The 25833-nt window shown below is 38.1% G+C and overlaps 1 protein-coding gene across 5 annotated transcripts in view; it reads right to left on the reverse strand.

Moving 5' to 3' along the window:
* Nucleotides 1-25833, reverse strand: part of GMDS (GDP-mannose 4,6-dehydratase) — a 433675-nt gene that overhangs the window by 207274 nt on the left and 200568 nt on the right. For 4 of the 5 annotated variants that reach the window (XM_026114911.2, XM_064507108.1, XM_026114912.2 and 1 more), the window contains exon 7: nucleotides 22449-22576. In XM_026114911.2, coding sequence (XP_025970696.2) covers nucleotides 22449-22576 — 128 coding nt within the window. Of the gene's footprint in view, nucleotides 1-21640; nucleotides 21834-22448; nucleotides 22577-25833 lie in introns of those variants that run through there. The other variant, XM_064507107.1, reaches the window with a different exon arrangement.

Consider the following 25833-nt stretch of genomic DNA (forward strand, 5'->3'; position numbering starts at 1 on the left):
CATAACAATAATTTATATCCTGAAAAATCACAGAACTCACAACAAACAGAAAATGAACTCAAATTAAATTCAGTATAAAACGGTACATCTGGGCTCAGACATCATATGTCGAAACATGACCTGGGCATTTTTTTTTCTATTTTTAATGTTAGGTTAAAAACTCAAGACAACATTCTCTTGTAATGGAAATACCAAGAGACCCTTAATTATAACGACACGAACAGGCAGCACTGTGTAAAATTTCTGAAACACATTTAGAAAGCCAAGTTACTAAATCTAAACAAAGTTAACAGATCTACTTACATAATTTTCTAATCCCTACATGTTTCATTATTTCACCCATGATGATTTTCATTACCTATTCTCTATTCTGAAAGAGATTGTTTTTTATAAAATGCTTTACAATCAAATAAAATGCACTGACACGTTCCTCCTTTTCCATCTGAGTTACCTTCTTTAAACTGTTGCAAAACTTCTGTTTGTAAAAACATTATTACAAGGAAGGGACTCCTCACCACCCACTCAGCTCCCAGAAGCCAAGAGAACAAACTCAAAGACATTGTTGTTCTAGTTTTACACTGATACTCTTTGGCCCTAAAAAAAAATGTTCCAAGTCTAGTGTGCATTTTAAAAGGATTTGTAAAGAATTAGCTCAAGTAAAGCCAAGAGCTAACTTCAAGCTTCTATTATTTTTTTAAAGCATGGCATATAGAACAAATAATTCACTAACTACTTTCTTCTTTCCCTCCCAGCTTTTATGTTTAAAATGCTCTGTCTTTACTCGAGGACAGATACATTCAGGGACTGTTGAGTGTCCTCATTTCTACAGCTTTCAACACATATTATCCACACTGTAGCATTCTGATGTTAGATATATGAACAACCAACCAAAAGATCCTAGTCGACTTGATCTGAAGCAGGAATGTGTTTTTTTTCTTCTTTGCTCCACCTAAAGATAAATTATTATACTAAAAATACATACTTCAACTTCAAAGAAGAATTAGGTTGTTATAAAATGCAGGCGTTCAGAATTAAGCTTGAAAAGATTTGACCTTTTGCACACAAAAACTAACACCTACATGAATGAAGTACTGTAGTAAGTGATGATATATGATGGATCATTTAAAATGTGTGTATGGAACCATGTAAATTTTTTAAGGCAGGGGCAGATGGCGGTAACAGCAGATCCAACATTTTCCAATTACTTTGTTTTTTCAAAATATATCCAGGCCATAAAAATATTAGCAGAATCCTTGTACTTGCATAGAAGTAATACTTTTCAAATATAAAACCTTTAAAAATATATGTAAATTCAAAAAATATCTTCAGGCAATCCCCTTCTCCTTTCCCCTCTCTTCCACAGTTTAATAGGTTTCAAAGGAAGAAAAAATTATGGGGAGCCAGACCCAGAATTTTATCCAAACTTCTTAAATCGAAATTTATCCTGCCTTCTTAAATAGGAGATAGGAACTAGCCACAAAGATCTGATCCAGCCTGAACTGCTTCAAAGATGGGACTAGTCAGATGCAGAGTTTTGGTGCTGTCCAAACTCTAAAGAAAGATAATTAACTTGAGACTGAAGAAAACATGAAATCTTCTACTTGGATGAAGAGATTAAAAGCAAAACGGTGGAAATAAACACAACACACTATTAACATTTTTGTATTAATAAAATGAGTATTTCTTTCAATCTGCACCCTGTTATATAAAACCCTAGGAGGAGATTCCAGCAAAACGTACACTGGACTGACATGGAGCACAAACATTTTCAAAACAAACTCAAATAAGAAATATGTTGGAATTGAACCTCGCTGTGCAGGGAAACAAAGGTTCACAAAAACAGCTCCCTTCCAAGTTAGGCTGTAAACCAGGAACACATGGAGAGAAGAAAAGGCTGCTTGTATCACTCCAGGAAACTGGACTGAGGATTATTCCATAATTGTATTAAGCAAGTACAGTATAACGTCTTACATGGTGAAAAGTTCAGAGGCATTATAGGCTAAGTGATTGTTTGATCACAATACATTGAAGCCCTTTAGGCCATTAATTACTTCATTACTAAAGTTACAAGCATTTTACACCAATATTGTTGTGTTATATAACAAGCAAATGGGAAAACAGTATTGTGAGAGACTTTCGTTTTAAGTTCAGCTTTCTATACATTCCTTTTCAATTTAAGGGCACATCCAGCCTATGCTGAGAATGGTCAAGAGCTGGTGAGCTGTACTTAGAGACCTTCTGAAGCAAAGATATAAACAGCCTTTAAAAACTGTTACTGAACTGATGGAACCAAGCCTCACATTGTTGTTTCAAGGTGACTGTGAGTTATTATGCAAAGCAACTTCCATACTGTAGGCATTACTTAGGCCTTCCAAAAATCACATAACTGCTATTTTTACTATTAAGTAAACTCAGGCAATGCCTTTCTGTAGGTGTCGAGTCAACAGGAACTGCTGGGCAAGATGTGATCAAGACCCTGAAAAGAGACTAAGGCAAATTTGTTTCTACCTCAAGGTCTGCAGAATATTTCCTCGGCGACTGAGGACATTTCATCTGCCTATAACAAATGACTTACTTAAGTCAATAATGCATCTCCCATGAAGTTTGGCCTGTGTATACGCATTATCACATAAGGCAAGATCTGCTACCATACTTTTACAGTGACCTAACTACCTCCAAGCTGCAGGGGAGAATGAAGAAATACCGTATTACTAAAATTACATGTTAAAGCAAATTTGATTTTGAGTGATACACCTCTTTAGAGCAGAGAAAGCTTCATCAAAGCTTCAATTGCTTTCAAAGACCCACCATCAGGGTAAACCTGCTGCACAATGCATACAATCTCCCTGCCTGTCTGCTCCCAGCCCTCTCTCACAGGGAGGCACCTTGCAGACTAATAAACTTCCTGCCATCCAAAAAGGATACCAAAAAAAGCCAACTTACAACTTAATACTTCACTGTCCACAGAATTACACCATACCCTAGAGGATTATCCAGCCATCATAAATTAGCATAATACTTTTGTTTTGAACAGCATCTGCTGACTTGCATCAGCTGAATAGACAGTTCTCTAAAGAATGAAGAAAAGATTTGTTTCCAAAACTGCCCAGGACAAATGGCCCAGCATCCCTGAGAGCCACACTACACTCTTCGTGCTACTTATCTGGGCCCAGCTTTGAGAGGTTTGAGATTCAGCATTATTTCCCACATTAAAATGCTGTCTTCTTATCTTCTCTACCTCTCATCTCTCTTTGGTTCTGCAAGTATAAAATAAAGAACATCACTGGCTGGCTCCCAAAGGAGTCTTCGCCTTCCTCAGCAGGAAGGATGATGACTGTGATGAGAAGGCCTCCTATAAAGGGAGGGTGAAGAAGCAGAAATGGGGGGTGGTAAGGACCACCCAGGAGATAAAGAAAACATGGACTGGGGGGAAAGCTGGGGAAGCTCCTGAGCATGTACAGCAGCTAATTGTCACATTTTAACTACTTTTAAATCTTTTCATTTTTTTTACCACTACACACATGCACACACAGCAAAGGCTTAGTTCACATTCAGAAGTAACAGCTTGCAAAGGCATTCAACACTAAAGAGATTTTTAAATTTAGCACAGCCTTCTCAGTGTTTTCCAGTCCTGACTCAAAGGCTGAACTTTGTTAAAATTTGATACAAACAAAAATGTTAAAGAGTTCCCAGACTTTGATGGGCTATGCTAAATTTAAACCCACAGTGAAATTTTTATGGCAAATTATAGACTGAAAATGATATAGCCATAAAGAAGGACCAGAGAGGTGCTGCTGTATGCGTTTCTCTGTTACAAAGCTCTGAAGTATTACCCACGTGATAAGCTGCACTGCATGTTACAACACCTAGCTCAAACAGCAACTTTCTTTCCTCCAGTGTTCTCTTGTCTAGGCTTTCCACCCCTTAATAATGTGTTCCTGAATCTGACTCTACCGCAGCCTCTAAAAGGAGACTGGAGTTGCAGCCCTTCAGCGAGGCCTGCCGCCTGACAGCCGCGTGTTGTTACAGTAGGCGAGTTACGCTCCAGTGATGCAAGGCATGCTGACTTCTTTTCTCCACAGGGAACACTTGCGTGGGACTTTTTCTCCACTGCCCAATATTCTGGGGCACAGAAACACTGTGATCCAGTGCTAATTAGGCAAATCCCCTCCTTTAATTAAAAAGAAACTCCAGACTCTTCCCGTTCTACCTCCAATTACATTTTATAATTACTTCGCTAAAACAAATGTCCTCTGAAGGTGGCTCCTTCCCTTCACTGCACAAGGGCTCCACAAGATATCTGCTCTTAACCTCCCGCCTCTCCCTTCCCGCACTTGAAAGCATGCTATCAGGGCCCTGACTGCCCCAGTGGGACTCCCCTGCCCCAGGCAGCCTCTCCTGGGGCCCCACTCCATGCACCCTCTGCCTATGGGCTCCATTTCAGTTCAGGCTCAGGCACCCAAATCTTTCCTGAGCTATGTTATAGGTCTAGCTCAGCCCAGCCCTGTCCCCTGCTGTCCTGGCTTACTCACTGGTTTTCCTGGATGGACTCCAGACCTGTGTTGTAGCCTTGCCTCCAGCCCTGTCTCTTCTTGTTCCTGACTGGAGTCCCCGGATGGACCCTGGACCTGCTTCATCATTTCACCTTGTCTGGGGCTGTCAGTGAGACTCTGCTACCAGCACCCAGCTCTGTCCACCAAGCTCAGATGCTGTGGGACTGTGCGCTGGCTGGCAAGGCATGGCCTGTGCTGTGGTTACCCTCAGCTCCCAGTTCATCCCCCACCATGGGGCAGCCTTGCTCCTCCTGCTCTCTGACGCTAACACCCACTGCAGCAGGATGAGCACCTTCTCCTCAGTGTGCCCTGGCATCTGCAAAGAAGCCAGTTAAAAGTCTTCCCTGACATTTAGTCTTTTAGCACATGTAATTAGTGACAGTAATAGAAGCAATAGCAATGAAATGCATGAAGCATTTTATGAACACATGGTAACCATCATTTTTGCCTTGGAGGGTCTGCCATCTAAAACAGACAGGATAAACACATGGAAGACATGAAGCGATAGCCCTCTGGGAGCACAGGGAGAGACGAAAATTAAAAAGAAGATGTTATTGGAAGAAGCAGGGTATGAGGAAGACAGTGTAGGGGAAGTCCGATGAAGAAAATGGAAAGAGTGTCTCACTATCAAGACTGTGAGGAAAAGACAGAGAGGCTGCCAAAAGACTATGATGAGAGCAGGGAGCAGGGAAGGTGGTTAGAATACTGTTGAAGGACTCCTCTGAAGACAGGGACATGAATGAGCTAACCTGACATAGGCTATCCTTGGGTGAGCTACAGAAGAGTCTGTTTGGCAAACTAGTGTCGCAAATTCTCTGAAGCACCTTGATTTTCTAGAGAAAAGGTATCAGAATCACTGGCCTTCCCCTCACTGCGTAGAAACAGATACTGTCTAAGAATAAAACCCACCACTTGCTAGCCATGTGACATACGTGTTACACTCAGGGCTAGTTGCAGTCTGCAATGCCAAGTTGGCACGACGACGCGCATTTACCACACGAAACACGGACAAGTCACAGAGCCAGCAGAATTGTGAAGCCTGCCAATGAACTTCTACATCAAGCCAAGGCTTTCTTCAATCCTTCTTTGGGCATTAACAAATAACTGTTATACTTTTGGCTCACATTTTCAGAAATACGGCCCCTCTCCTCTGGCTTCTTATCTCCTCCTTTTGTGCCAATGTTGCAAGATGGCACTCATTTATTCTGGGCAGAGGAGAGATTAGAAAGGCTATCACAAGAGGATACACATTGAGTCACTGGCAACTAACAGCTTGGCCTTGCTAAAAATATACATATATGTACACACACATATATACATATTTATGCATAGAAACATCCCACTCCTAGGAATATCCAGAATAACTCAACTGATTACAGTATAAATACTGACTCACAGTACATCTGTCATTACACCAGATTCAAGAGTCTAGGGCTGTTCTAGCCTGTTTGGTAGATTGTTCCTACCATACCAGAACCCTTGGTTCAGTTCTGTGAAATTTTAATACCACATTTCATCAGAGCACACATGCGTATCAATCACTTAAATGTACCGAATTCAAAGAAACTGAAAACAATTATGACAAAACTTGCTGGGTTAATTTATTCACGCAAATTATTTAATTTCAATACTAAACAATTAGACACTATTATTTTGCAATTTTTTCCCAAGAACTTCTATTTCTATCACTGCCCAAGAGAGTAAGCACAGCTATATGCTGTGTCATGAATCACATTCTTTCAGTGTTCGTCACTTTTTTAAAAGGGGTCATTTTGTGCCCACTGTTTAACTAAATAGCTGTATCTCTGGAAGTGAACCTGGAGATCTACAAGTGCCATACTGCAAGCAGTATGTAATTTAAGTGTATTTTATATATTTATATTCAAATGTATTGAATTCAGATACATACACATTTCCGTATCTATCCCTATCAGAGCCTCAGGAATCTTCAGTAAACTCTTTTAGTCAAGATGACTTTCAGGAATTTAATGTAAAACAGGCACCGAACAAACTCAGTCACTGGACATGCCACATATATACTTTTTTGAACCATAAAAAGTGCAAAAGTTCACTCGCTGTGCTAGTTTTCTCCCCCCTATTAATGTCAAACATTTTAACAATTATGTTCTCTGCTGCTGTTAGAAATCTATACATGCATGCTTCGTATTTTTTCAGAGGTGCCCTAGCATAGAGCTTGTTTTCCACCAACACAGATGCTATAAAATCATGCTTGATTCAGTTTACTTCTTTCCTCCCTTCCCCTCCCTTCTTCCCTTTCCCTTGGCCTTTTCCTCCTCCATGTTCTTGGGTGGGCAGATTCATGGGGAGACTTGGTTTTCAGTATAGCCACCACCAGGCAGTTTGCTACTCTCCTGAAGCACATCTGGGCTTTATATCAGGCCTTTAATTAATCCTCAGTGAAAGCCAAGCTATGACATTTTGACTGGGCAGGCTCCAGTTTTGGACAGGTCTTGATTTATTGCGACTGAGTCTCAACCTACTTTGATTTATTTCAGCTTTGGGGAGGAGGGCAAGCACTGAACAGAAAAAGCACTGTTGGATGCAGAACATGTGATGCATGTAAAGGACCTCCAGACTTCTGTGGCCCAAATGACAAACAGCTCAGAAAATTTGTAATAAAAATAAAATTAAAAAAAAGCTCAAGTGTTGAAAAGTTTTTGGTAAAAAAAAAAAATCACTTAAAGCAACAACAACCACCACTACTGAAAAAAGCAACAAATAATAAAAGGCTTAGTGAACTAGGATCAAACTATTTGGCAGAGAGTGCCAACGAAGGAAGCCCATGTCTTATCTCTAAGTAAACAATAAATCCCTGGTCACTCATTAGTGTTAATCATGCCTCTCATCTGCATTCAGCTAAATACAGAGAGGCAGCACCAATGCTTTCCTGATGAGTTACTTTCAATGAAAAGGATGTTCTGCTATTGTCTGCCAATCCGCCTAGGGTGGATGTCCTTTTGCAGGTCTCCCTCTTAAACCCAACCAGGCAAGGTATGGAATGTGCCAAGACTTCTGCACACAGAGAACAAAAGCAACCCGAGCCAAACTGTTCATCTAAATAAAGCAACAAACTTCATAATATGAGCCACTGAATAACAAATCCAATTTGCTGAAGTATAAAGGTTTATTGTTTCTAAGGGCAGGCTTATTCTCTTAGGCCCTTTTCACTTTCTTTTTTTGTTTTATTCCAAATTCTGTTGGTCAGATGACCTGACGATTTTATTCTGAATAATGCTATAGTTACTTCTGATTAAGTAATGTTGTGGGTACAGCTAAAGAAAGCCAATTTCTCGAAAATACTAATGAAAACAAAGAATTTTATTTGGTTTTGCTTTAAGTGTTTTTGTTAAAAATTCAAATACCCTGATTTCTCCCTCCCTTAACTTGCCTTTTCCCAACTGAAATTCAGTTTTTGCTGTTGTTCCCCCCCCCCCCACCAAACTATGGGAACTAGAGGATTTATGGTAGTATCGAAAGAGGAAAAAAAAGAAAAGTGAAGTTTAAGCAACTGAAAAGCAAAAAATTTTTAGTCTAAACAAACTGACACTTTTTATTTGTTGACACTTAATAGGCTCCAATGCCTAGTGAACCTCTGGTAAAAAGGATGTTTTTGTTAAGGACCCGGCACCCGCTCCTATTAAAATCTCAGTAACACCTCAGATGCTACCTCAACAGTTCCCACACAAACCCAGGGAGGACAAATCTTTGCAGCCCTGTTATTTCCTGTAACACAAAACAGAATCACCATTTTGCAACTCATATGTGCCCGTGCAGGCTTGCTTCCAAGGCTTCTGCATGTGTCATAAAGCAGAAGAGGACACAAATCATGTGTTAAAATATTATGTGGGCCATCTTTAAAAATGTTAAAACTGAATGACTACAGACGTCAGTAAAAAGAATCCGTGTGCTCATTTTTAAGTTTCAGGGTGATGTCCATTAGAAATGTCTTCCATACCTGGTTGATCTCATGCCTGTGCAAATTAAAGCCATGGCCCAGCTGTGCAATATATCACCAAGAAGGTAAGCAGCAGGATTTAGATGACTGCCTGGCTTAGAAGTACTTAGAATTAGCTTCTGCTAATTGAGAAACCGATTACATGGATGTTCTCAGTCTAACCCATGCTATATTGGCTAGTTTTTAACATCTGTAGAAAAGCTGCATTATTTTCGGAAGTGAAGCATGCTGGGAGGCTACACAGGGAACCTGTGTTCCTTGTCTCATCTCTTTATTGGGTGGATACACAGAGAATGCCTGAGCTGTCTGTGACCGATACAAAATTACTAATTCTGCAGAACTGCAGAATATTTATACTTCAGTACATGGGCTTTTGCAGAGCTAGCCCCTTGTAGTTTCGGGAGTAGAAGCCAAATTATTGTTAAGAGCAATTCTCCAGTCAAAATGTTCTACTGAACAGATCCTTTCCTCACATCTCTTAACTCCTTAAGAAAACAAATAGTCAAAATCTAAGGTAAATGTTCACTATTTTTATGCATGTTTTCATTTTGTGCCCCATTCAGTTTGGAGAATTTCAGCCTCATTTCCCAGACAGAATCAAAAACAACAGCAGGTGATGGTTCGCTTTGCCCCACAACAGTGCAAAAGCAGGTGATAAGACCACCACATTCCCTCCTCAACCGGGGTCTTGATCATCATCCTGTATTGCCACCACCCCGTAAGAGGATGCAGAATATCAGCATCAGCTAAGCTCCTCCGGAGCATGAATTGCTTTGTTTGCAGTCTCTGCAAGGCATCTCCAGCAGACAGTGCTCTTTCTAGCTGCCGCAGAGTTGGTTCTGGGTGGGATTCCAGATTCCAGCTTTCATCCTGTGCCCAAACATTGCAATTTTACTCTTGTTTGCAGGCAGTTTTATTTTCTAGCTTTTATCTGCCTTCATGAAATATAAAAGACTGTTATTTTTCCCTCCAAGAAAGTATAGTAACACTGTAAGCTCCAGCAGTACTTTCTAATACCAAAACAGCCCAAAATTTGCAGTGACAAGTTAATGGATTATTTCAGTGAAAGAGACTTCATATGACTCAACCTCCCCATGAAAATCAACGTGTAGGCAAAAAGGATTGCTTTAAGACCACTGCTAATAAAACTACCAGCTTAGTTAGGAGTTACCTATTTTACAAGCAACTACAGAGCATATTCAACTACTTAAGACATTGTTAAGATAGTATTCGCAGAAGTTGGAATTCTTCCCTAACTTGAAACACTTATGACAGATTGTATTTACATGTTCAAACCACTACAAATCAGTGGAAGTAAATGCCTATCATCAGTGTGCAATTTCATTATACAGTTTGTTTAAAAACCTCATACAAGTAAATAAAACCAAGGGAACTGAGGGGTCACTTCATGCATAGTATAGTGTGCTTTAAAGGCAAATGCCGTAAGTGCATATTTCTGCTATGATTTAACTCTGTTTTCTGCAATCTCTTCAAAATGAATGTGGTAACAACGATGATTAACTTACTTTTTAGTTTTGGATGCACTTTTTACTCAAATTTGGTTCTCTGCCAGCTAAAGTTTTACATCTGTGCCTGCTGGTTTTATGCTGCCCTTCTCTAGATGTGACCTTATGAAAATCAGCAACAAAAAAGCCTTCTTTGAGGAATGTATAATTTGCTTAATTACAAGGAGTAGGTAGTCGTGCACCATTTTCATCATTCTGCCATACTTGAGGCTGAAAACTGGCACAGAGTGGGCCAGGTGAAAACTCTTTATTACACTTCCTGTTTATACTGGTAAATTGTTAAATGGTATTTTAATATGTCCTGAGGTCACTTTTAGAGCCAAATTGTGGCTGTCCCTATCACAGGTGTACTGGGTAACTCTGCACGGGCACAGAGCCTCTTTCTCTTCTGCCAGCCTCTGCCTCCCCATGTATAAATAAATATAAGACACAATGGATGATGTCAAGTCCTGCTGAAGTTAATAACTAGAGTAGAACAAGATTTCACTCCAAACCAATTCCTGTGGTTTGTTGGCAGCATGCTCAGTTGCCAGGAAGCCAGGCAAGGAATGTGCAGCCCTGGAGTCCTCTGGGGACTTGCTCCCAGTTAATGTGGCTCCTTAATGGCAAACCAGCCCTTGAAGCGTGTGCTTTTGCCCTTTACTGCTATCTGGATGGGTTAGCCTATTTTTAAAAATTGTTTTCTTACCACCCATTAAAGACTCCATTAAAAAGCTGTATCAAAAGATATACCAAAAGCTATATCAAGTGTCAGTGTGCTTGGACCATTTGAACTTGCACAAACTTCTAACTCCTCCAGCCAACACCAGTTTTTAGGTGAGATTCACCTATTGAATTGCTTTAAAAAGAAGATTCTCCTAGATGTCAGGCACTAGATAGTACAGTTACTCTGGAAACACTCAGAATGCAAGCTCCTTCATGGTCCGCATTTGCATCCCGGGGATGGAGCACAGCAGCGCCTGCTTCACGACAAACTCCCCCTTGCAAATCAGTTTTACTTTCGCTACTAGTATTACTGATACAGCAAGTCACATTCCAGTGGTGCATGGCATGGTTGTAGTACAGAAGTCACTGAAAAGGTTTATGAGGTTTTATGTGCTGAAATAAAACATCAAAGAAACATATATATGGAACATTCACAGACAGATGCAGTGCCAATTCCCTAGCTGCAGTCTGAATAAGACACTTAAAACACAGTCTATGTTCGGCATGTATGTTTTGGAGCTGGGCTGCCAGCAACCAGAAGATTATGTTGTTAGAAAGCACCGTGTCCAGCAGTAGCCAAGCACCTTTTGGGCTTTCTCTAGTCAAGAGACAGACCTACCACATACCCTCACCTTCATGAACACCTGTCCTGTAGCCTAATGCCCATCCTATCATAGGCCTCCTGATACGTTTCTGATAACCTGAGAGATTCACTTGTAACCAGGGAGATGAAAAGTTTTAAACTGGTAATATTTTTAATATATACCTACCCTGGGTATCAATAATAATACTGGCAATAAAATGAAAAGGAAACTTAAATATTTTTCCCTTGTCAATTATTCCCCCTTTAAAATGAACACAACATATAAAAAACACTATACTTGTTGAATTTAAGACACCTCAGTGGAAGAAAGAAATTGCTACCTGCTACAGAAGAGTAAAGTTTGTATGGAAATAAGTGCAGGACAATAAATTAATGATGCAGGGGAAAAATCTGCCTGTATTACGTAAGGAGAAAATACTGCATTAGCAGCACAAAGTATTACTTTTTCTTGAAAATGAGGCACAGTGCAGCAAGATTGTATGATTTGTAACAATTTTTCATTATGTCACAAGCAACATGTGTGAGACATACTATAGAATTAAGGCTGCCTTGATAAGCAACCATAGTACAGAATAACACCTCACATGTCAGAAGGTAAGGCACAAGTAAAGTTCTATTAATAGAATTCACCATAGTTTAAAGCAATCTGTGGAGTGTGTATTGACAAAAGAAAATCTAATTTGATACAAAAAAAAAAATCAATCCCATTTGCAGTTCAAGAAATATTAACACACAATTTCGGCTAGAAAGGTCAGTTTCTAAAAAGTACAAAGCTTGTTATTAAAAGCAAACTTGGAGAGTGAACATATACTTCATAATGGTGCCTAACATATTTTTCATAATGGTGCCTGTTCTTTTTATAGGAGAACAACATGAATATAACGTAGGTACAACTAAAATTCAGCTTAATATTTCCAGCATTCCCATGGACACAACAATACATACAATGACTTACAGCAGGAGTTCCTAATTGAAGGTCATGGTTCTTCGAGGTTTCAAATGATTGAGTTTGCCCTGCTTTTCTCAGGCTATTAAATGAGAAAGAATTTATATAAAAAATCTACCAATTTGTCCTTGCAGGCAGCCAATGTTTCATACTAATATTTAGGGAGTAGGATCTCCCCTAATCTTGTTTCCTGAAGTCCCGTATCAGAGATTCTTTAATCCCATTGCACAATAGAAAACACAGAAAATGTAGATAGCTGGATCACTTAAGAAAAGAAATCAAAACCCTGATTTCCTTAAAAACAATGCAATTACCATCAAATACTGGCACCGGGAGTTGCTCTTCCCTGCCTGCTGGGAAGAGCAGCTGTTGGATCTCCACTGCACCAGGGAACCTAAACATGCTTGCAAGAGGAACTGTAAGAGTGTTTGAGGGAGCCACTGTCTGTTTTACACAGCTCTCACACAAGGTGCAGGCACAGGACAGGGAGTCACTGTTTACTTCATTCTCCTCTTCTACTGCTGCAGGCAAATCTATTTCAGACACAAGAATGAGCTGAATTGGGACAGGGAGAAAGAAAACGCTAGTGTTGCTGATCAACCTTGCAAATATAACATTCTTTATATTCCTGAGGAAACAAATGGTTGTTTTCGCTGCAAAAATGACATGGATTTTGAGAGGAAGAGAGAGTGGAGTCAAGCACATGACAGCAATAAGCTTTCTTCACATACTTAACCTGGTAACAAAGTTAACCGTCCCCAGGGAAAGTTTAATGTCAGCCAAAGAAGGCCAAGTGGAAAGTTCAGCTGCTCTATCTTTGGACCATTAACATTGGTTGTTAGGTCAAGGCTTCATCCAAAAACACCTACAGCTAAAATTCAAATATTTCTGCTAAAACTAAAAGTGGCATATTAAGTGCACCCTGTGGGTTTGGGGAATGTTTCCCACTCAAAAAAAAAAAAAAAATCACATTTTTTTCCATGCCCAGACAAGGAAAGAACAGTCACTCTGCTGATAACCAATCTTCTTCTTAATAATATACAGAATATTAACAGCTAGAGTACAATAAAAGTGTGCCCTGACATTTTAATATATCCCCTGAAATACTTCTACTTTTAGTGGAATGACCTAAAATTGTTGGAGGGCTAAAATGCTTGGGTCTGGGAATGCACTGCCCACAACGTTTTACTGGTTTCTTTTCAAATGAAAAGCATTACAGTACAGTGAGGATGTTACCACACAGACATAACAACACCATTAACTATTTTTGACTTCCAGTGCAAATTGAACCATTATGGGATTTTTAAAATGTCCTCATTAAATTTTAATGATCTGTTTTAAGGGATTTTTCCCCTCTATTAAAATTAAAACCAAGTATGTTACACAGCCTTCTCAGAATGTGGTGCATTACTTTAAAATTCACATAAGCTTGCAAATCACAGATTAGTTAATGAAAAGAAACTTTCTGGATTATTGCATGTGGGGCTGGTAACAGTACCTGTTACTAAGGTTGCCTGACATTTCCCAATAAAAGATGCTGTTTTCAGTTCCTTAAAATGTTGTCAAGTACCATCTGACTGAACTAAAAACTTCTAAGTTCAAAGGTATACGCAACCGTTTTCTTTTTCCTTTTCTTTTTTTTTTTTTTTTTTTTTTTTGCCTTTTTCCACTCAGGAGAGGATAAAGGGGAAAGAGGGGAAGTGATTCAGTTGATTAAAGAATATGTTTTGTTTGTATTAAAACTCCCCAAAACCTGGATAATTTTTTTCATGGACTCTAGGATGTCTGTGTTTTACAGCGAGTATTTGAAATTTTGCATGCAGAGGGCTGGAGAACTTTTATGGTAACATTTCCAAGAAAATTGCCCAATTTATAAACTTTGCATGGAATAAAAAAGAAAAGAAAAAGACAGTTTGCATTCACTCCAGAGAGACTGGCGAGAGCTTTGCTGTTAAATTCCCTGAAGCTCCAGTTTCCAATGAACACACTCCATCCAGTGATGGGGTGGTGGTTTCCTTCCAGTCGCAGCTCTGGCCCCCGGCAGGCTGTGCCCTGTCTTCCCTCCCCTTGTGCAGCCATCCCCTCTCCCTTGTGAGACTCATTTATCTCCCATACTCTCATCTGCAGTTGCCCCACATTAAAACCACTACAAGACAGTCTGGAAGGTGGAACAGACCCTTTTTTGCAAAGTCTGGTTTGTTTTCACACCAGTGTTGTATTACCAGTTGCTAACAAATCATTATATTGTAATATACTGCCTCTCGGTTGATGTTAATGTGTTTTCTTCCAAGTCCTACCACAAGTGTAGGCATAACTCTTAAACACGGACCCATCTCACAATTCTTACTTGTTCTTCCATGAATTGCCAAACATGGCTGAAAATTAAAAACATAGGACCACAGCATGTGTTTAAAGTTACTTCTGAAAAGTGTCTTAATTTGGTAGTCTAAAAGAAGAGCATGCTGCAAAAGCAGAATTTTTTAAGAGGACTGTCTTGGTTCTGTTGTTTAAAGAGATACTGCATTCAAGTTAACAATGACATAATCAGTCAGTCTCAAAAATATGACAACAATACATAATTTATCAATCCGGAAACCTTATACTTGAAAAAAGCCTTAGTCTAACCTTTCCATCACTCCAATTGAATTGCAAGACCACCGCTGTAACAAGACTACTTAGAAAACCACAGGGGTGGCCTTGATAATAATACACATATCATTGTTGAGGCACAGGAAACTAAACCAGATGGTTCTGCTGAGGAAATCACTTTTTTGGCTTTATAAAACCTAAAAACACTAACAGGTCAAACACAAAAGTGGTGAAAAAGAACGCTAAAGTAAAACTGGTGTAAATAAGAAAAATTTTTTTGCAATTATATTCCCCTCACATAAAGAATAGCTAAAAGAAAATAAAAAGGGGAGAACGGTACTGTAGTTATGAAATAGATCAGTATAGTTTTTTGAAAGGAAAAATGTAACAGCAACACTTACAGTAGGCATTGATGCTGGAAATCAATACCATATGATGTATATTAGACAGAACACCTACATATTCTAATTAAAATCCATTTCTTTCCTCATTATTATGTTTTAAAATACAGACACCATCTACGTTTACAGTAACTATGAACTACATTCTTCCTTGTTCAGTCTCTTATTAACAGTCATATCAAAACTAAAGAGAAAACATCATATACATGCAACTTAAAAAACACATTAACTGGAAAACAATTTCCACAAAGTTATCCATACACAAACAAAAACATACATACATACACATACACACACGCACATACATACGGGTTGCATATGTATGTGTGCATGTGTGTAAAGCATGTTTTAATTTTCTCACGCTGTAGTTATTTAGAATCACATTGTTTACAGACATAGCATTTTAGGAGGTTTATAATTAAAAGCCAGAAAGCGCTTAATTTTTTTTTTAATGCAAACACCATCTACATGAGTGAAACTAAGATGATAGTGTCTTACTCTGCTGGGAATTACAATCATTCCTAATAGCCATGAAGTCTAACCATCCTACCTGTGTCAAAAGAATGCATTCTAGGCTCTTTTATTATGCAGCCTTAGTTACCAAAAATGTTTATTTTTATTTAGCATTAAAAAAGTAGAACTTTCATAATCACAGTTGTTCTAAGACACATTTTCTCTCCATAAAGGGGGGCTTTGCCCATCTTTGCAAAATCTGAAAGAAGATGTTTCAGAATTACAGGCTACAGTCACATTTTGCTGGTATCAAATCATGCTTTAAATGAAAACAACATTGTTATTGAAATATCAACTCTTTCTCTGCCTGTACGGGACAATGGAGAAGAAATGCACACTCCACAGAACTTCACTATCTGCTCATTGTTCATGGCAATTTCTTTTTGGTACTACTCAGGAATGACCTTGGAGAAAATGCTCCTAAGTCTTCACTTCAGTGCTAAAGTCTACAACTAAACCTGAAGAATTGAGAAAGTCTAGTAGTGGTATCTGAAACCAGAAGTAAGCAGGATCACAGGAGCCTTAGGGAGCCCAGGGAGCACAACAGAGCCTACCTGGCCAACAATTAGCAGAAAAAAATCAAAACAGGGTCCCATGGGATGCTATTTTGATTCTGTGTGAGTGACATGACGTGACGGCAAAGCCTATTTTGTGGCCAGTGACAACCTCTACCACCACACGTTCAGATTTGTCCTGGAACTCTTCTGTATGATTGAAACGCTTCAGTTCAGGGGGCAATGCGTGCAACAATAATTTATTAAAACAATGGCATTGTGAATTGATTCTGGCAGTCCTCCTAGCTATAACTTTCCCTTACAGACTCAACCAGAGGAGAAGGCAGTCTTTACCTGTTGTTGGAACTGGTGTTAAAGCATTCTCGTTGTGCCACTAAAAAGTGGCTATATTGCAACCATCAGTGTCCCTGGTTCCGTGCTGGGTGAAACTCACAAAACAATGCAGCATCCTTCATCTGAGACCCATTGTCATCGCCCTGGGCACTTACATTGGCCATAATGTATCCTGAGATCATTATTTGCATGAATGATTTAACATACTACCACGGTCAAATATGAATCCCTTTATCCTGGACACACCATATCTCCACATGTCTGAAATATTTACATGAAAAAGCCAAAGAATATTCTGTCATCAGTAAGTATGTACTTCCTTTGGGAAGATGTTGCATTCCAAAAAAACAAAATTCAGCACAAGGCCTAGTTCTACGTCTTATGAAAAGGACAACAGGTTTTAAAACTACTACTAAAAACTAAGGCAGAACAGTCATTGTCTGTGTTACATATGCTTCTAGAAAAGATATTGCTTCAGCAAGTAAATGACAAGAATTTTATGAATGTTCAGTATCTGTTCCAGACAGGAGCACAATCTATCAAACCTTTCTACTAATGGTTCATACAAGCCCTACTCTCACAGTTACTTCAACTAGATGGCAGTGATAAGACATCAGTGCAGTCATCACGTCAATCACAGCAGACTGGATATATTCTGAAGAATGATTAGGCTTAATAGAGCCATCAATTATCCCAACTCAAACAAGGCGATGGAAAGAAAAAGTTCTTGTTTTGAAATATATAAAATATACTTGAGTACCTGCAAGGCTCAAAAATTTTTATCCTCACACTCAAAAACCTCCAGCACTGAAAAACAAAAGCAGTTTTAAAATTATTTCTTAATTTTTGTTTTAAGTGGTTAACTTTGAATGCAAAAACTCAGCAGTAAGAAGGAAAAACTTCTTTTAACTTCAGTCCATAACAACGAGGGTAAAATATGCTCTTTTAAAAGCCTGCCTTTCAGGTCGTGAGCTGATCTCATAGGTATACATATGAGATACTGATAGTTACATGGACAGACATAATTGACTCCCCTTTTATAACCAACAATCCTCAACAAAGCGAGACTCCAGCAATTATTCTGCTGGGCTTGTGTAAGGATCTGCCAGAAAAGACTTCTGATTGTATCAGACTAAGGTAAAATGCCTCTCAAAAGATGATACTTAATACTTCAAGGAAGAGACAAAACAGAAATAGAATTATCTAAGCCAACAGTCTAGCTGGCTGAATCTTTTTCTTTCACCAGACAGCACTATTTGAAGTTTTACTTTACTCTATGTGTAAGCTTTTATATTTAAATGTACACACAAACATACAAGAAGAGATTTCCTACAATACAAATGCTAGGCATAAACAATTGTTTCCAATGGTCAGTCTATGCCTATTAGGATGGCATACAGAAGAATCATCGATAAAAGACCAGGCAATGACAATTGGACATATAAACACAGAATCCATGATAAAAGAGACATCACAGTGCAGGCGACTAGATTTTACTATCTCAAATTTTGACATGTGCAAAATGGCTTAAGACAATAAAAATGACTATGTACACTTTCATGTACACTTTAATCACAACTGAAAGTACCAATCTATACTGGTACCATTAAAAATATATAAGTAAGATGGAAAGGCTCTGTTTAAACCACTTCTTAATGTGCTTGGTTGGACTGTATGACAATAACTTAGTTATAACTAACTTATATTACATATTTACAAACTGTTCTGTTAACGCTTTGGTTTTTTACATTATTTAAATATAAATTAATGAAAGTTGATTGCTGTATATTCAGATTATCAAATTGGCCCTGATTTCGCTATGAATTTAAGCACATGATTAATTTTCAGCATTTGGGTAGACCTGTAATTAGCTGAATTGGAGCCAATTATGAGCCAATTATGCGTTCTCTACAATTATTGCTTAAAACACTGCCAGATTTCTCTTGAAGGCAAAAGAAAATATTTTTGATCTCTATAAATACTTATAGGCTATTAATGCTGTTATGTTTGACTTTTTTCTTTTTTTTCTTTTTTTTCTTTTTTTTTCTTTTTATAAAATCTTTATTAATAGGCTTTTCCACAATATTCATCAATGCTGTGCCTATGGTGTACCATAATAATTAACAAGCATATATTATGCCAATTTATGGATAAATTGTTGGGAGGAGACACAGCTAAAATGGTAATGGGAGAGGAGTTTTCCATATTTCTGCTCTCTGCACAACTCTGAGGTGTGGGCAGTGCAACTGCAGTAGGCAATCTGAGCATCAGCAGGTGATGAAGAAGGGACTAAAGGAGTGGAGGAAAAGGTCTCAGCTGTTGAAATTTAGAAAATACAAACTTGCTCTTTCCCCAGAGCTGCTTTACAACAAGACCGTGTCCTATTTATGGGCTATCCCATTACAACTTTACAAATAAACATTTATGTGGCTTCCCCAGCAATGACACTTTATGGTTTTAGTTGCAGGTGTACCTTCACGACTGTTGCATTAACAGTACTTAGCTTCTAGGAAATAAAAACTAGTGATAGACTGATGGGCATTTTTTAATGATCCAAGTTGAATGTTTGTGAGAATCTGTATTTATTTGAAATAAGACCCTCTTGGGTGAGTGTCTGAAGAAATTTGTATGATGCCATGTATTTTATGAATGGCACAGAAATGAGTCAGACTGTTAAAGGCTTGCTATTGTACTAATATTTGAAAATACCTAGCAGATGTTTTACTGTAACTTTCTGCAACAAATAAAAGGTATAAATTACCCTCACAAAACAAATTAGCACACAGAAGATTCATATATCAATAGTGTTGATACACTGTTTTTCCTTTCCCAACTCAGTGGTGTTGATCGCCATCTATAATACAACCCCATGAGACTTGTGCTGGATCACATTTAAGCAAAAATGGGGGAGGAGAGAGTAAGATGCAACAGTGATTTCTTAAAAAATGTTAACAGTTACTAATATAATTTTAGGATAAAACTTATAACCCCCCATATGTTTCACTGTCTACTTAATTCTGTTTTGGTCTTCTCAAACAGTGAAGAGAAAACGAGGAGTAAAACCTTTCTGAGTGAGTTACACTTTAAAGCTTGTTCAGCAAAAAAATGCCACCATATCTGAGTTTTGGTTATTGCAGATGGCAATTTAAATCCTAGCTCATAAACCTAATCAAACACATATTCCAACTGTTCTCCCCTAATATGAACCTGTGTTTAAACATCAAACTTCTGAACCATCTGCTATTACAGCTAAATTCATCCCATAGCTAATGCTGAGTGTGCTAGCAGTCCCTCCTTCAGTAGGCACCTACATGTTCAGAGTAGGCATGTGCATACATGCTTTAGTGGGTATGGAAGTGTTTGCCCAAAATCACAGTGGCAGTCAAATGAACACGTGTGGTCAGAACTGGAGAGTCCTGACTTCTCCTTTTATTTTCTAACCACTAGACTTTCTTCATTCCAACACATAGAGGATAAAACCTCTCTGCAATGAAGTCAATGAGAGTTTGGCCATCAGCTTTCACAGGATCAGGAATTCACCCATAATGTTTTATAAAACAACAAAAAGGAATGTATTTATGGTTTTATTATTATCCCTAATAAGAAAATAAGGAGAAAGAAGAGACAGTACATGGTGTAGTCTATATGCACATGTGTTACTTGTATTAATATCAATGGGATTTAAAAGTACATATGGAGAGAATAAGATATATCCCTGTGTGTTCTGCCATATGCTTAAGGAAGCTCCCCAAATGCTTGTAAATACAATCATGCTTTCTAACATACTATGTATTTATTTGAACAACGTTAAATCTCTAAGCCCTACTTTCCAGTTCATTAAAGCCTCAAATAATTGTTTATTTCCAGTTTAAGGTTACTCTCTTTTTTACTCATTAGAAGGCTGTCTGTAACCACATTTCCATTATATTTAGGGAATTAAGAGAATTGATAATTCTCCCATTAACTGAAGGCGTACCTCTCTGGGAAGAGAAATAACTCAAGTTGAACTATATCTTAGTGAGGAATTCTTTCCAGAGGATTTTGGGACAGACCCAAAACATGTAACTGAAAGATCTGGAATCTTCAACAAGAAGACTTCTACTTACACAACCAACGTGTGTTCTTGTTGTAGACCTCAGATGACTACATTCCTTCTGGAGGCCAAAGGCTTTGAAAGCTAGTCATTTTTCTGAATAGACTGTGTTCTCGTTTCCTTTTTGGTTTGTTTTTAAAGTTTGAATGAACACAGGACTGACCTAGAGCAGCACTAGAGTGTTATTCTGGATTTCCATTATGAGTGAAGACATCAGAACTCATCCCACACTCTTCCTTTACAATTTGGTGCAAGCTATCTTTAAATGAGATAACTGAAGTATCTGTGGAATATCCTATATATTTTAGCAAATTATGTTCATGTGGTTGCAACTGATCATTTAATTTAGCTTACGTGTTGCTGCCTTTCAGCTGAGCTTTGGTAACTGACTTTGTGAATGCTTTTGACTACAGTTTCATCAATTAAAAATAAAAGAAGACTGGGATGGTTTACTGGGTTTACTGGATGAACAACTTCAACTAATGCTGACGCCCCAAAACTAAAGCAACATTCATGGAGGTATAGTCATGTAAGGCCTCGCTGACATCCATGGTTCTCTTGGCAATCATATGTACCACCTTACATGCAAATGCAGTGCAGATCCAAGAGCCAAATTTATGGCCAGCTGCCAAAAGTCACCTTCTCATTTACTTGGCATAACATTTTTGATGCCGAGGCAATATGGCTGTGTACAATTTTTTAGTATCATCCAAAACAAAAATTTATATCTTGGTATTACAATTGAGTTTTCTTGCTGTTTCTAATTGACTGTAAACAAGATTTGAAAGCTCAACTTTTATTTTACCTTTTAAATAAGCCCCTCAAATTATGATAAAATCACAAATCAGATTTTTTCCTACTGAAATACTTCTTACTTTGTAATACGGAAAAACAAAACAAACAGTCATCATCTTTTTAAATGACATCAATGAATAGCGAAGCCAAATCCGGTTTCCCAGCGAGGAATTATTAAAAGCCAGAAATAGTCCAATCGCCACAGGAAATCTTTAAGCACCAAAATGGGGACAAAAGTCTCCTGGGGAAAAGACAATATTTCCTACACGGTCATTCATGTCTCCCTGTAATACAATACAGGGGTATTGTTTGTTTGTTTGCTGAAGTAGATGCATAGAATAAAATTAGAAACAAATCCTGACTAACAAAACATTTCAAACACTAGATACAGACACATACATTGCAATAGTTGCCATCACAGCTATGTTGTGATGCTTCTTTCTTACGTGTAACCAGCCAGACCTTTAATCATTAATAGAAGGAGCATTCTTGCCTCATTATGATAAAGGTCATCAGCCTCCAGTAGGTCTTTGAATTCAGTTCATATTGCATCTTGCTGCAATCTTAATATTGGTCATAAAAATTGTCAAAACAATAGGAGAAATACTTTTTAAAATAGACTCAGTTTATAGTCTATAGCCCCCCTATCCCCCCCAGGGAATTCAGTAAAGGAATGTAAACCCAAAGATTTATTTTTCTCTTCAGGTCATGCTTGGAGTAGACTGCTATGTTACTAAACTCCCTAGTCTGAAATTAAGAGCAACACAAAGTTAACAGGACTCTGTAGGCAAAAAGAAGCCTGAGATGGCCCTCCGTGGATCATGCATTTTCACTGAAGTTACAGCAATAAGCATTATCCCCAACACAAAGACGTTTCAGGTATGTGGCCCTTAGCTTACCTCAACGTAGTCCCTGGCATGGCCCCAGTCTCTCTTAGCGTCCAGATTGCCCAGGCTGAAACATTCCAGCTGTCCGAGGTGAATCTTAGCTACTGATCGGCTAATTTTTCGAGTAACAAAATTAGCTCCTGGAATAGAAATAAAAAAGTACTATAAGCATAGTGGCAGAAAACTGGCCACCAGGAACACCTTGTAGCTCAGCACATGGTATTTTCTTTCAGTCTTCATTCATTCCCCTCACACCACCTAGTCCATGCCATCATTTATCATTTGAGCAGGCTAAGGAGCTTCAAATGCAAGTGTCATATTAGCTTCACTTTCACAGTAAACATCTTTCTTTGTGGGACTTCTTAAGCATTCCTAATTTGCTGCCTCAGTATTCAGTCCAGGCATAAAGCCAAAGAAAATGACTTGGAATGTCAGTTCCTAAACACAAAATGCAAAAGGTTACATAGAGAAGACAGACATCTTAGGCCACCCTCAAGTCTTTTGTTATTTCTTTTTGTTTTTTTTTAAAGAATGCACATATCTAAATTAATTAGTTTATTAATAAAAAGCACTTAGACTATCCAAATACTAATGTTTTCCAAAGGGTTGCAATGGTTAAATGTGTTCTATTTTTCTAGATATTTGGGATTCTTTTTCCCCAGGTTCAGTGAGATCATGAAATTGTGATTCCAACTTTATCATCTGGAGGATGTACACTACTCTGTATTTTATTCAGTGGATTTCATTGCAAAATTCATGTATTCCTGCTCCTTCATATCTTGTTTTTTAGATTATGACCACTGGGTTTCTAAAACCTAGTGAACACTTTCCTCAAAAGCACAGGGATTTGAATTTAGACCATGAATTCAGGCTAAACAAGCTCAATGGCATTTGCACACTAATAGGCACACTAAAATTAAAATTACATGCCTTTTTAATAGCCAAATATATGATAGAGTGGTGACAGATGATACCTCATCCAAATGGAAAGCAGTAAAATTAGTGAAAATGAGTGCGCTTGTAAAATGTTTTTATCAAATTCAGAAAGTCATAAGCAGTACAGCTTGTACATTAAATGTGGATATATATTTTTTTCAATAATGCAATTCTGCTCTTGGAATATGTACCTGAACGTTTTCTGTTTTCTGTTCAACAGATGATAGCTCCTGTAGAATTATTAAATAACGCAGAGTATATGTTTCAGACACTACAAACTTCTGCTATAAAGTCAAGAGCGCTACAGTACCTGTTTGTATCTTTTGACTCTGCCAAAAGTTAAAAAAAAGCAACCCTGTGAGCACCATTTGGAATGAAGCAATGAAATAATACAGAGCTTATCACAGGGTTAAGATAGAATATTATTTTTCTGTCAACTGCAAGAACTAATTGGAATTGTGGTTATTAGCCATTCAGAATATAACAGCACTTTTGTATTTGTTTTTTAAAGGATTAAAATCATGTAATTTCCATATTTCCTGAAAAAAGTGTTCAGATAAAAAGGAAGCTTAAGAAAAAGACCAATTTTCAGAAGCTGACAGATAAAAATCTACTCAGAGGTCTTTTTTGCATCAACGTTGCACAACAATTAGATAAATGGGAGTCAACTGCAGGATCAAAGCCCAAGCCATTCTTCCAGACTATGTCCTGTATCTTCAGCAGGAGAAATATTTTTATCATAAAGCAAAAACAGTGCAAATCACAGGACCAATACTGTGACTCTGCTTCTGCAATTTCTGGTAGCAAAGTACTGTGGTTCCTCATCACTGACTGAATCGGTTTGCAGAGAGAGTGAAATTCTGGCTTAACAGAGACCAATTACAGAGTCTCTTTGGTTTAGCAGGACTGGCATTTCTCCAAAGATTTTTTCCATTGTGTGTGCTATCGATGTGCTTTGAGATCTTCATACAAATTATTAGTAATTAATTAAAAATAGATTCAACCTATCAGACAAAACTATTACGACTAACGCTGAAGTTTCCTAACCTTTTGCATTGAAATAAGGCTGTATTTCCTGAATTAACAGTTGAAGCAGAAACTTTTTTCCACGGATAAAGTATATGGCCTTAAGTTCCAGACTGCAGCTGAGTAACAAGTTAAACTAGCAGCTTTCAACACTACCGTCCCATTTGCAGTAAAAGCCATGAGAGTTCTAGTCATCATCTGCATTATCGCAAGTTTTACTGTCAACCTCTGAGACTAATGAATGTCAGCTCCCATTCTGGACCACTTCTTGAGCATAAAAAAGAAATATACGAGGTACAGCGTGTGTGTGAACTTCTATGCAATCAACTTAACCAAAAATGTATGAAAATATGAATGATACTTCACAGGAAAAAGCAGATTCATCTAGCGCAGCACAGCAAATACTACTAGCGGCTGCTGTCTTCTTCCAGAATCACTAGTAATTGGAGAGAAATTGTCTTCTAAGATCTTCTCCAAGTAAAATCAGAATATATCTCAGAAGGCACAAATGAAGAATTAAAGAGCACAACAGTGAAAAATAAAGGAAAACTTTGCTTTCCAGGAATATTCCAGTAAAGGTTCAGCAAAATAATTCCAGGTCTCTTCTTTGAAGTCCCTCATCATTAAAGCTGGGGAGGAAAATGAAGCTACTGTTCCTTTTGAGAAATGTGTTCAGAATTCTTTTCATACAACCAAGGACTGAATGTCACATTTCAAAAGCATTTAAATGACATAGTTCATAAATAATGTTTAAAAACTGATTCTGTTCAAACACAGTATCTTAAAATATCCTCTTACACTTCATGTTTGATCCCATGCCATTAAATGCACATCATAACCAGAACTTAAACTGATGCCCACTGGAACCATACAAAATATTTAAGGTTATGTCAGCATTTTCATTATAAAGCCCTATTCTAGGGGTTTGTAATCTGGCTGTAAAATTTTGCTTTGGCCTGAAGCTTGGCAGACATAATGTCTCTTTCCTCCGGAATGACTCTATCTAAAGATCTATGTAAAGCTCTACCGATGCCTTTATATAACTAAACACAAAGTATCTTTTGAGATATAGAAATGATTAGCTTCCTTCTTCCTCAGGAGGTATCAAGGATGGGTTAATGTACCTACAAAGCATTTTCCGCCACAGAACGGCCAGTTAGTAGCAGCAGTGGTACAGGCAGAGTACATCAGGTAGCCGCTGATGTGTTAACCACTTTACATCAATTTTCATCGAGTCTAGATGACGCAGCCACTAGCTATCATGGCTGAATAATGTCTACGTTACTATGCTACTAACATTACTACTGCACATGGAAATGTGTTCGTGGTGTCAACAGAAACTAACTTAGATTGGTGGGAGAGTGAGATCACGATTCTGCATTTGTCTCCTGGCTTTGTACTGCTTCCTCAGTTCAGGGAGGTCATATAAAATGCC

Source organism: Dromaius novaehollandiae, chromosome 2 (genome assembly GCF_036370855.1).
Source record: "Dromaius novaehollandiae isolate bDroNov1 chromosome 2, bDroNov1.hap1, whole genome shotgun sequence".
NCBI lineage: Eukaryota > Metazoa > Chordata > Aves > Casuariiformes > Dromaiidae > Dromaius > Dromaius novaehollandiae.